General features: G+C 41.2%; 1 protein-coding gene across 4 annotated transcripts in view; it reads left to right on the plus strand.

Annotated features, from left to right (window-relative positions):
* ADCY2 (adenylate cyclase 2) overlaps positions 1 to 13,187 on the plus strand; it is a 451,536-nt gene that overhangs the window by 397,882 nt on the left and 40,467 nt on the right. For all 4 annotated transcript variants that reach the window (XM_007191640.3, XM_057541370.1, XM_057541371.1 and 1 more), the window contains exon 19: positions 12,939 to 13,023. In XM_007191640.3, coding sequence (XP_007191702.1) covers positions 12,939 to 13,023 — 85 coding nt within the window. The remainder of the gene's footprint in view (positions 1 to 12,938; positions 13,024 to 13,187) is intronic.

A 13,187-nucleotide genomic window follows, 5' to 3' on the forward strand; every position in this document is an offset into this window, starting at 1 on the left:
AAAAATCTATACAAATGGAGGCCAGCAAGGTCCCAGTACTTCACCTGCCATCACGTGATTGTGATCTATCACCTCATGGTGAAGAAAGCTCAGAAGTGTCTGTATTTAGGAGGTCCAGAAAAATCCATGTCCTAATTCTTTGGCATTTACAACAGTCTTCCATATCATCTGTGAGTACAAGATGCTTTGCTGAATCAATCAATCAACAATCCCGATTCCGGTCCATGACACCATCTCCCAAAGCCCTCAGCCAGCGCTACTGAGGATGCTTTACAGGTGATGGTGATGGTGATCGTGATAACCATTGATATTGCTGGAAGCTGTTTTTGTTTCAAGGACACGTTCCCTTCCCTTGACAAAGGCTCGTTACAGAGTCTGCAAGACGTTGTCAGATCTTTCCTGTGCGTTTTTTCCTTGCAGAACTGAAGAGTATCAAAGGATGAATATTATCATTTCACGTGGACCCAGCCATTATGTTAATTCACCTGAAAGCTAGAAATATGCCTTCTATTCTAAAGATGTGTGGAGGATGGAGAGCTTGAACAGAGGGGTTAACCAGGAGTCCAGCACATTAACCAGCTCTGTGTGGGCACTTAGCCTAATAAAATAAATACTTTGTGGGCAGCATATAAAGTGTATAAGTAAGCAGCAGTTATATCGAGTACCCAGCATCATTCAGAAGCTCTGGATTATTGCTGGTAGAAATGTCTGCATAATTTTAACTTCCTGACCTTAGCAACAGCTCCATACCAAGGATAGCCACGGAAATGCTCCATAGCGATGGAGCCATGAGTCAAGCACCTTCAACATGGTTCTGCATTCTCTGTTTTTTCTGTGTCTCATGGAAAACCCAATGGCTAGAATTCGGCATATTGTTACATTTTGACAGTGTCCCAGCTAGGGATCAACTGATGATGAGCTCACTGAAAGCCTGGAGGAAGAACTGCGGCATTAGTCATGCTCAGGAAGAAGGCAGGAGCAGTGTGCATCCACCTCTGGGAGAGATGGTCCAGAGGCGTTCCAAACACCTGACATTTCTTTAAAGTCTCCTCCTTTAAATGAAAACCGTATTCCAAATCTGTAGTCAAACCCATAATATATCCAAGTTCACACTGAAAAGATTTTAAATTACTTTCAAATTTAATATCTCAGTTTCTCTTCCCCTTCCTAATTCCCCTCCTTCCCCTCCAGTGCCATCTCCAGAAAGTATGGAATACACACGTTTGTTTCTCTGTAGCTGACATCACTAGTAGCAGAGCTGGGAGGTAGAGTAAGGAGGTCAGTAATCTGAGCTGCCTAAGTTAACAAGAACAACAAAAAAAGTTGTCCTAGGGCTGCTCGAATTCTACCAAGCTTTCTTTTCTTCTATAAAAAGCAACCATTAGTGAGCTCCTTTGTTACCTAACCTAAAAAAGAAAATGCCCTGTGATTTGGACCCACTTGTAGGAAGATACTCAATTTTTAGGCTGTTTTTTGTTTTGTTTGATTTTAGAATGAGGGGAAGAAGGAGACTTCAGAGAGCCTGGGCCCCCAGACTAGATAGGATACGTACTTCTTATCATCAGCTCTCCAATGCATGAGGCTAAAGACCCAGTGCACAGACCCACGATTTCAGATGCACCAACTGCTTCCCATTTAAAATCACTCTTCTCCAAAGGATGAAACCATGACTGCATTAATCAGGGTGCATCTTTTCTCCATAGCAAAAGGCCAGCACTACCTCTCCAGCCCCACTTTTATCATTTCTCCTGACCTGCAGCTGCCTCCAGGGCTCTTTCTTAAGCATGAGCTTATCCCTTATTATGTTAGTCATTGGCAGTGCCAGAATTTGTTTGCAGTCCTTAGCATTTGTGAATAACTCGGAAAAAGCATGAGACTTTGATCCATCTGTCCTTGGATGACACTGGGTCACCTTCTCTGGAAGATTGCATAGGATTTTAGTGCATCTGTGTCCAGCCAGAGGAGGAAAAGTGTCTATAAATGAAACCCCTTAGATTTCAAACCAACACAGTTATTTGTCCACTCATTCCTTTGTCTTTACAGCACAGTTTCATTGAATACCCTGTATATTCCAGACCTGATTGCTGGAGTCCAAGCACATAGAGATGAATAAAATATAGTCTCTGCTCTCAAGAATTTACAAAATCTCTCTATTAGAAAATTGTGTCTCACTAGAGGGCCAAAAGGAGACTTGCAGGTTAAGTTCTTATAGCCTACCTAGGGAATGAGTGAACCTGTTGGCTGGAGCCTGGTTAAGTGACCCAGAGTTGACTGTGATATTGGAAAGACCTTGAAGAACTGTGGAGGTCCAAAAAGATAGGGGAGGAGTGTTGTCAACATCATGGCAGAATAAGACATCCCTCATGTTTGTCCCCAACCATCATTTGTAATCTATCCTTGGAGAAAAGTGCCTTTGTAGGAGCTGTGGGACCCAGCACCATATGGGATCCAGGAGGAGTCTCGTCCACCCATGTGTTGGACAGTAGGCATACAGACCTTGATCCTGGCTGTGGACCCTGCAGTGACATGTAATCCAGCTTCAGCAGCTCTTGGCCATGGAGCCCCCTGGAAAACAGTCTTAGCCAGTGACCCATGGAAGAGAGAGACTTTGCGGAAGTCCAGGTTTTCAGAGGAGAAATTCTAACACACCATTGGAGAAAAAAACATGAGTTTGGACACGCTGAAGTGGGTAAGAGAAACAGTCTGACTCTGTCCACACCACCCTTCCCCCAAGATGGCGCAGCTTAAGTCCAAGGGAGATGTTCTCACTCTATGACTTCTCCTGTGAGCACCCGTCTTCCCAGCTGTGCAGGAAGCTACCAAGCTGGGAGAGGAGCAGATAGGACTCTCAGAGGGCTTTAAGAGAACACAGATGCCACTAACTGCATTACTGCCTTTGTCAAGGAGCCCACCCACAAGCCGCTGGGAACACTTCACCCACAGATCTCCCCAGCTGGCTCACGGGCACCCTCATCGTTCCACATGCCTCACGCACACCCCTACCCTGTGGCCAGCTCCCTGTGCACATTCCCTCCCGATGACAGCATCAAGAGGGAGCTTGGACCAACAGCTAGTGGGCATGCACGGAAAGCTGACTGAAATCTGAGGGCCAGAGAGAGACCACAAACTTGAGCTTTAGCAAGTTTTGTTTGGGAAAACAAAAGGAAGACTGTCAGCAGTCGGCCTGGTGCATTGCAGGATGGAGAGAAGGCATACAAGCTTAGAATTCTGCCACAAGAGGGAGCAAGAAAGGTGGAGAGATGTATCCACAGAAGGTCCAGAAAGCCTCAGAAGCACTAGCAGGGCTGGAGGAAGATATTTATGCCCTGAAGACAGTTAGTAAAGGGTGCAGGAAGTGAGTGCTACTTCACATATGAAGACAACAATGCAAAACTTTAAGGAACATGAAATCAAGGAAGAAAGGAACAAAGGAACTAAAAAACAGCTAGAAAACAATTCATTATTAAGCCCTTACCTATCAATTTTACTCTAAGTGTAAATGGATTGAATTGTCCATTTAAAAGGCATAGAGTGGCTATACAGATAAAAAACAAGATCCAACTATATGCTGCCTACAAGGAACTCACCTCAGCTTTAAGGACACACATAGGCTCAAAGTAAAGGAATGGAAAAAGAGAATCCATGCAAATGGAAACAAAAAGAGAGTAGGGGTAGCTATACTTATATCCAATAAATACACTTTCATCCAAAAACAGTAACAAAAAACAAAGTCATTATGTATTGACAAAGGGGTCAATTCATCTAGAAGATATAAAAATCATAAATATATTTGCATCCAACATCAGAACACCTAAATAAATTAAGCGAATACTAGTAGATATGATAGGAGAAATAGATGACAATGGAATAATAGTAGAGAACATCAATACATCACATTCAACAATAGATCATCCAGACAGAAAGTCAAATAGGAAACACTGGACTTGAACTAAACTTTAGGTCAAATGGACCTAACAGACATATATGGAACACTCCATCTAACAACAACAGAATACACATTCTTCACAAGCACACATGGAACATTCCAGAATAGATCATATGTTAGGTCATAAAACATGTCTTAGCAAAATTAAGGTTGAAGTTATACCATGTATCTTTTCCAATCACAATGGTATGAAACTAGAAATCAGTAACAGTAGGAAAACTGGGAATTTCACAAATATATAGAAATTAAACCACATACTCCTAAACAATCAATGGTCAAAGAAGAATACAAAAGGAAAAACAAAATATAACTTGAAACGAATGAAAATGGGAACACAAGGTACCAGAACCTATAGTATGCTGCAAAAGCAGTTTTTAAATGGAAGTTTATCATTACAAATGCCTACATTAAGAAAAAGAAAGATCTCAAATAAAAACCCTAACATTACACCTCAAAGAAATAGAAAAAGAGGAACAAACTAAGCCCAAAGTTAGCAGAAGGAAGGAAATAACAAAGATCAGAGCAGAAATTAATGAAATACAGACTAAGAAGGCTACAGAAAAGATCAGTGAAGCTAAGAGCTGCTTTTTGAAAAGATAAACAAAATAAACAAACCTTTAGGTAGACTAGCCATAGGGAATAAAGAGAGAAGACTGGAATAAATAAAATTAGAAATGAAATAGAAGACATTACAGTTGATATTACCCAAATACAAAGGATCATAAGAGACTACTATGAAAAATTATACACCAACAAATTGGACAACAGAGAAGAAATGGATAAATTCTTGGAAACATACAACCTACCAAGACTGAATGATGAAGAAATAGAAAGTCCTAACAGACCAATAATGAGGAAGGAGATTGAATCAGTAATCAAAATCTCCAACAAAGAGAAGCTCAGGACCAGATGATTTCACTAGTGAATTCTACCAAACATTTAAAGAAAAATTAATCCCAATATTTCTCAAACATTTCCCAAAATTGAAGAGGAGGGAACCCTCCCAAACTCACTTTATGAGGCCAGCATTACCCTGATATCAAAGCCTGATAGGGACGCTAAAAGAAAACAACAACAACAAAAAAAAAAACACAGACTAATATTTCTGATAAATATAGATGCAAAAATTCTGAACAAAATATTAGCAAGCCAAATTGAACAGCACATTAAAAGGATCATGCCCCATGATCAAACGGGATCTATCCCTGAGATACAAGGATGGTTCAACACATGCGAACTAATAAGTGTGATACACCACATTAATAGAATGAAAGATAAAAATCATATGATCTCTTATCTCAATAAATGCAGGAAAAGCATTTGATAAAATAAATCTTCTCGTTATAAAAACTTTCAACAAATTGGGTATAGAAGGAACACACCTCAGCATGATAAAGTTGGCATATAACAAGTGCATAGCTAACATCATACTCATTGATAAAAGGCTGAAAGCTTTTCCTCTAAAATCAAGACAAGAAAAGGGTGCCTCTCTTGCCACTTTTATTCAACATAGTACTGGAAGTCTTACCCAGAGAAATCAGGCAAGAAAAAGAAATGAAAGGTATACAATTAGAAGGAAGATGAAAAATTGTCTTTGTTTGCAGATGATATGATCTTATACGTAGAGAACCCTAAAGGCTCCACCAAAAAAAATTTGCTAGAACTAATCAAAAAATTCAATTACGTCACAGCATACAGAATCAACATACAGAAATCAGTTGTGTTTCTATACACTAACAATGAATTATCTGATAAAGAAATAAAGAAAACAATCCCATACACAATGGCATCAAAAACAAGAAAATATTTAGGAATAAATTACACCAAGGAGGTGAAAGATCTGTACACTGAACACCATAAGACTTTGATGAAAGTAATTAAAGAAGACACAAGCAAATGGAAAGAAATCCCATGTTCATGGATCAGAAGAATATTGTTAAAATGTTCATACTACCTAAAGCCATCTATAGATTCAATGCAATTCCCATCAAAATTCCATTAGCAGTTTTCACAGAAATAGAACAAACAATTCTAAAGTTTGTATAGAACCACAAAAGACCCTGAATAACCAAAGTAATCCTGAGTAAGAAGCATAAAGCTGGAGGCATCACACTCCTGATTTCAAACTACACTGCAAAGCTACAGTAATTAAAACCATATGGTACTGACAAAAAAATAGATACATAGACAAGTGGAACAGAATACAGAGCCCAGATAACCCCTTGCATATGTGATAAACTAATATTTGACAAGGGAGCCAATAATACTCAATAGGTAAAGGATAGTCTCTTCACTAAATGGTATTGGGAAAATTAAATACCACATGCAGAAGAATGAGATTGGACCCCTATCTTGCACCACTAACAAACATTAATTTGAAATGGATAAGAGACCTGAAACTTTAAAATGCCTAGAAAAAAACAGGGGAAAAAAACTCCTTGACATTGATCTTAGCAATGATTTTTTTGGATATGTCACCAAAAGCACAAACAACAAAAGCAAAAATAAGTGAGTGGAACTACATCAAGCTAAAAAACTTCTGAATGGCAAAAGAAACCACCAGTGAAATGAAAAAGCAACCTACAGAATGGGAGAAACTACTTGCCAATAATGTATCTGATAATGGGCTAATATCCAAAATACATAAAGAACTCATACAACTCAACATGAAAAAAATCAATTTAAAAGTAGGCAGAGAGGGGCTTCCCTGGTGGCGCAGTGGTTGAGAATCTGCCTGCCAAGGCAGGGGACACGGGTTCGAGCCCTGGTCTGGGAAGATCCCACATGCCGCGGAGCAACTGGGCCCGTGAGCCACAACTACTGAGCCTGCGCGTCTGGAGCCTGTGCTCTGCAACAAGAGAGGCCACGACAGTGAGAGGCCCGCGCACCGCAATGCAGAGTGGCCCCCGCTCGCCGCAACTAGAGAAAGCCCTCGCACAAAAAGAAAGACCCAACGCAGCCAAAAATAAATAAATAATTTTTAAAAAAATAAATAAATAAAATAAAAGTAGGCAGAGGAACTGAATAGACATTTTCCGAAGAAGACATACAAATGGTCAACAGGACACGAGAAAATGTTCAATATTATTAATAATCGGGGAAGTGCGTATCAAGACCACAATAAAATTCCGCACACTCCTTCGAATGGCTATCATCAAAAAGACAAGAGATGACAAGTTTTGGCAAGGATGTGGAGAAAAAGGAATAAAGGGATATTATTTTCTCAGCCATGAGAAAAATGGAAATCCTGCCACTTGCAACAACATGAATGGACCCTGAGGGCATCATGCTGAGTGAAATAAGCCAGCCAGGGACAGACAAATACTGTATGATGTCACTTACATGTGAAATCTAAAGAAGCTGAACTCACAGAAACAGAGAGTAGAACGGTGGTTACCCAGGGCTGGGGAAAGGTGGGAGAAGTGGGGAGATGTTGGTCAAAAGCACCAGCTTCCTGTTATAAGATGAATACCTTCTGGGGATCTAAGGTACAGCGTGGTGACTATAGCTAACAATACTGTGTTACATACTTGAAAGTTGCTAAAAGAGTAGATCTTAAATGTTCTCACCACAAAAAGGAAATGGTAATTATGTGAGGTGATGAGGATGTCAGCTAATGCTATAGTGATAATCATGTCCCAACATATAAGTGTATCAAATCAACACATTGTACACCTTGAACTTATAGTTTATATGTCAATTATGTCTAAATAGAACTGGAAAGAAAATAACCGAAAAATATGTCAAAAGACACAAACACAAACTGTCTGCAGAGGTCATTCCCACCCCTGACTCAGTTGGTCAAGAAAACTTATTAATGATGCATCTCCAATCATCGGAAAGGAATGGTGTATTTTTTAAACGACTGAGCTGTTTTAGAACTCTCCTGTCTGACCACAGCTCTGATGGTCATTGCAAACAACCAGATCAGCCATCAGAAGATAGGTTTGCTTTGATGTCTGCTGAGTCTGAGCAGTGGAATACAGGAATTTTGGCTGAGCTGTCATCCTCACGCTTCATCACCAGCCAGCCTCAACTGGCCAGGACCCAGCCACTGCACTGGTGACCTGGAGGGGAGGAGAGCTTGGAAGCAGACATCATCAGGATGCTGTATGCCACTCACCTGAAAGGCCAGGAGGGAATATCAGGAAAGTGGTACTAACACGTTCATCTCAGCCATTCCTTGCCCTTTCGCCAGCCAGACTTAGAGGAAGATTTCCCGACAGGGCAATTGGCTGTCTTTATTTTGCCCTTTGCATTTTAACCCCAGCGTTTCCTTTCTGGGGTATTTTTGTTTTATTCGGACTGTGTCGTCTCCTTACATTGTAGTTGAGGTCTTGGTCCTGTGCTGAGCAAGGTACAGCAGATTCATCTTGCAGCAGCAACAAGTTGTCCAAAACTTGAGCTTTTTGCATCGCTTGACATTGAAGATGGCGGAGGATTCAGAGGTTCCTTGTCGGCAAAGCCAGGCATTTCCTAACTTACTCACAGGGACAGCCAGGAGTAAACAGCTTCATCAGCGACAGAGCAACAGGGTCTCACGTTAAGAGGGAGGGCAGTAACCATCGTCTCTTTATGGGACTTTTCTTCATGAAACGCGGGCCTCAGGGGGTCAGGGTCCCAGAGGTCAGACTACTTTTGATCCCAGTGAGTGACCTGGGAAGATCTGATTTTACTCAGTTCGTATATTGTTACCAACACAACAGAAACTAGGTTTCTTGAGGTACTTTTCTTCTTAGTAAATAGAGGCTTATGTCACCTAGAAAATAGAATGTTTTGAAATGTTAATTATGTTTGTGTATACATGCCTGGACTGCATCCTCTCCTGAAAGCAATGAAAATGTCATTTTTATGTCACGGAGCTGTTTGCCTTTAGGTTAGAGACTGGTTCACCAAGCAATTCCATATCCTTTGCCCAGTTTGTTAGGTTTCTTTGTTCTCTTGGACTCTGGAAACTTGAGGGCCAGAATGATTGCTCCATTAACAGCGTCAGGGTGAGGGTCAGCTGTAAATTAGTGTGTGGTTACAGGCACATTTGGGTGTCTGTGTCTCCAGAACCCATTTTTAAGTATGAAAAATAGCCTATCTGGTCACATTTTGGCTAAAACTGTCAAGTTAAAAATCATAGAGTTAGAAACCTTCTCAGTTATATTAGCTCTGTCTTCTGTACTTCATAACAGAGTGATAGCACAGCCCTAACATGTGAAGGTCCAAAGTGGATTTCATCCCTAAAACTTAAAGGGAAGGGAGAGAGAGAGAGAGACCTCAGACTAAGTTGCTGTCATTTTTATATAAATGGCCGATACAATTGTTAATGTGTCAATTGTGTCACTTAAAAGAAGACATGCTGAGGTCCTAAGCCCCAGTAGCTGAGAATGTGACCGTATTTGGAAATAGGATCATTGCACATGTAATTAGTTAAGATCAAGTCCTACTGGAGTGGGGTGGGCCTTGATCCAATATGACTGGTGTCCTTGTAAGAAGATGGCCATGTGGAGACAGAGACACATGGGGGGAGGGGAGCAGGCACCACGTGATGATGAAGACAGACCTTGGAGTGATACACTGGCCAGCCGACCACCAAAGCCAGGACGAGGCAAGGAAGGATTTCTCTGCAGGTTTCAGAGGGAGCATGGCCCTGCCGCCACCTTGATTTCAGACTTCTGGCCTCCAGAACTATGAGATGATAAATTTCTGTTGTTTTAAGCCACCCAGTTTGTGGCACTTTGTTTCAGCAATCCTGGGAGTTAGGAGTTTGGAATTAGCAGATACAAACTACTCTATATAAAATAAACAACGAGGTCCTACTATATAGCAAAGTATCTTGTATAACATATAATGGAAAAGATTGAGAAAGACTATATATATATATATATATATATATATATAACTGAATCATTTTACTGTACACCTGAAACCAACACAGCATTGCAAATCAACTACACTTCAAAAAAAAAAAAAAAAAAAAAAGAAAAGTCCTGGGAAACTGATATGATCAACACAACTGACTAGACTCTGCCAGAAGACATCTTGGAATTTTATTCTCTCTGTCCCGATGTCCCCTCCATAATACCCACTCCTCTTCCTCCCAGCCTCTCTTGCATACACACAAAGAGCAAGGAACCCAGGAATGGATCTGTGGATGGAGAAATTCATCCTTCAAGCTTCAGGAGCCCATCAGCCGTGGCCTGTGAGGGGCCCACGTGGGAGAGTTGGACTCCAACTGGAATCAGCCGTTCTTTGGGGCTGGATGAATAAAAGAAGTTTCTGAGAAATCTAAATGAAAGCAAAGACAGCAGGTTACAGGTCTCCCTAGTTGACGGAGAACGTCAGAAGGGAAAAAGGCATCTGTGGACTGGTACCCAAGTCTATCCTACAGCCTGTGCTGTGCGTCATTATCTCTGAGGTCCATTTAGTTCTGTACTTCCCAGTGCACTGCCCGGTCCAGCAATGAGAACCTTTCCTAGTCTTGCTTCCCCCAAGTCCCCACCTCCACCCACCACTATTCCTCACTAAGGCTCAGGAACTGGGAGATAGGTAGAGGTTATTTGTACCCCTAAACCTATGTTTAAATGCATTAGCGTGAGGAGTCCCAGAGAAGGATTTTTCCCTCTAGGTTGCTTGCATGTATTTTCTGTGTGATTATCTGAAAACCCAGCCAGCCCGTGAACTGCATAAAGAGGGTCTTACCTCCCACTCTCCATCAGTGAGAGGGACGGGAGATGGCTTTGTATATTTGGGTCATCTGGTCCCTTACCTGGGGATGCACGTGGGACCTGAGTTCTGATTGGTTGCATTGATGAAGCTACTGTAAGATCCTGACCTTGGAGTTAACATTTTACTCTCAGTTTAGGTTTATAGGGTGATGGGTAAAAAGGAGGGATGTCATAGCAGTTTTCTAGGATTCCTGGAATGGTAAAGTAATAGGATGTTCATGAAGCAACGTGAAAGTTAAAAACAGCCTGTACCAGCTTCTTGCACGCTGTTGTGTATGTTGTACCACTTTTTTTTTTTTTTTTATGGCCATGCCGTGCAGCTTGTGAGAGCTTAGTTCCCCAACCAAGGATCGAACCCGGGCCCTGGCAGGGAAGGCTCGGAGTCTTAACCACTGGACTGCCAGAGAATTCCCTGTACCAGTTTTATTAACTGGTCAGTAGCCTGTCAGTGTAGTCAATATGGGGGGAAATGAGTTTAAAAGTCACTGGGGACTTCCCCGGAGGTCCAGTGTTTGACTCCGTGCTTCCACTGCAGGGGACATGGTTTCAATCCCTAGTCGGGGAACTAAGATCCTACATGCCGCACATGGTGTGGCCAAAAAAAGTCCCTAAAAGTCACTGGAGTTTGCACTGCTTATAAACATCTGAAGTGCAGTCACTTCAACTGTGCTATTAGACACAGCTGCCACGAGCTCAAAAAGGAACTTCATTTCTTAAAATTGCTACTACTGAGACAGGAAAGTGACACTTGTCAGCTCACTTCATTCCTAGAGAGAAACTGGTAACCTCCTTATGGCTGCTGAGCTCAGATTTTTTCCAGCCACAGTTGGCTTGGTAGGAGGAAAGAGCCCTGAGTACAAGCATAGCCTTTCTGGAGAGTTCTCTGAGGTCCTAAGCCCTTCAGCCACTGGGACTGGAGATTCTGTCTCCTCATTTCTGCAGGAATCTGCCTTTCTTTTGCACATGGATCTGTCATTCTGTTAATGAAATCCACCAACCTGCATTTTCTTATCTTTTTCTCTAGCTTCCTTGCTCCATCCTCTTGTTTATCACTGTGTAGTTAATACTAAAAATCATGAGTGCCATTTATGAAGTGCTTCCTGTATGTCAGGCTCTATGCCAGGTACATAAATATTTGACCTAGTGACCAAGACAGCCAGTAAGATGGGCATTGGTACCCCCTTTGGCTGATGGGGAAAGTGAGGTTTGGAGGGGTTTATCCTAGGTCCCCAGCTCACTAGAGCAGGGGAGTCATGATTCCAACCAGGGTTACTTACGTCAAAGCCCACCTGCGCTCTTTAGTTCTTTATCCATTTCTCTTATTATCTCATCAGTCCTCGAACCTTCTATGGAGAAACAGGAAAATCTCAAAGCATGTTCAACTCCCAAGCAGAAACTGATGACTTGATATTTATACTTGATTAAATACAAGCTATGCTGCTCATGTGACATGGCAGCCATACATAATCAACTTCTCAAGCCTCATTTACAGTTACATGTGTGAGATAATCATTTGTCAGCTATGCAGGATTACCCTGGGGAATCAAGTCGATTTCTCCTTGTATGCTGTACGAGAACCGAAAACAGAACCTTTAAGTTGACACATAAAATTGACCACCACACATGCCAACTAGGATGTGTGGGTGGTCATGGTGAGGATGGAGGGCCCAGCCAGCACAGTAAGAGCTTGATGGGGCAGTGGGCCAAGGGTTTCCATCTGTCTTATGCCTTTGTGATACAAAACCCCATGAAAGGAGGAATAAGAAGGAGCGCCTGCCAGAAAGTTATATGAAAGTATATTATTCATATGTCAGAGTAGCTTATAGAAATAAAGTTCCCTACTTCATTTTTATATCTCCCATGATTATTAATTTCTAGCATACTGTCTCATTCTGCAAATAATTACTAAGAAATACAAGTCATATATCCAATTATCCATATTGATCCCAGAAATATCAAGAAAATATTACTAATATTCTGCTCTTCATTTTATATTTGCTAGAGTTTGGTATAAAGTAAGAAATCTATATTCATTTGGAAGATTTTTTTCTTTTACTGAGCTCTTGAAATAAGGATTATTTTGCTTTCTTCTGATGCAATCTGGGTTTGCAAATACATTTGAAGTGTGTGTGTGTGTGTGTGTGTGTGTTTGGTTGGTTGGTTGGTGTAGAATGTAGACAAGCACTAGAGATTCTGAAATTTGTTCATGCACGAATTCTAAGTCCTGTGTGTATGTTGTTTTGTTGTATTGTTTTCGTCTGTTTGTTTTTTAATAGACCAGGCATTTGGAAAGACCTAAAGACCATGGGCTCAGTGTCTCTCTTTATATTTTTCATCACACTGCTTGTTCTGGGCAGACAGGTAAGAAGTCTGTTTCTTCTGTAACTTCTCTAAAGTGCTGTATTAATAATACTTTGCTGACGTGCATTGCCATTGCTTTCATGCAAACAAATGTTGAAGCATCAGAATCATCTTATCACTTAAAAGAAAAGTAGGTAGCACAAGGTATATATGCTTGGCTATAG

This window comes from Balaenoptera acutorostrata, chromosome 2 (genome assembly GCF_949987535.1).
Source record: "Balaenoptera acutorostrata chromosome 2, mBalAcu1.1, whole genome shotgun sequence".
NCBI lineage: Eukaryota > Metazoa > Chordata > Mammalia > Artiodactyla > Balaenopteridae > Balaenoptera > Balaenoptera acutorostrata.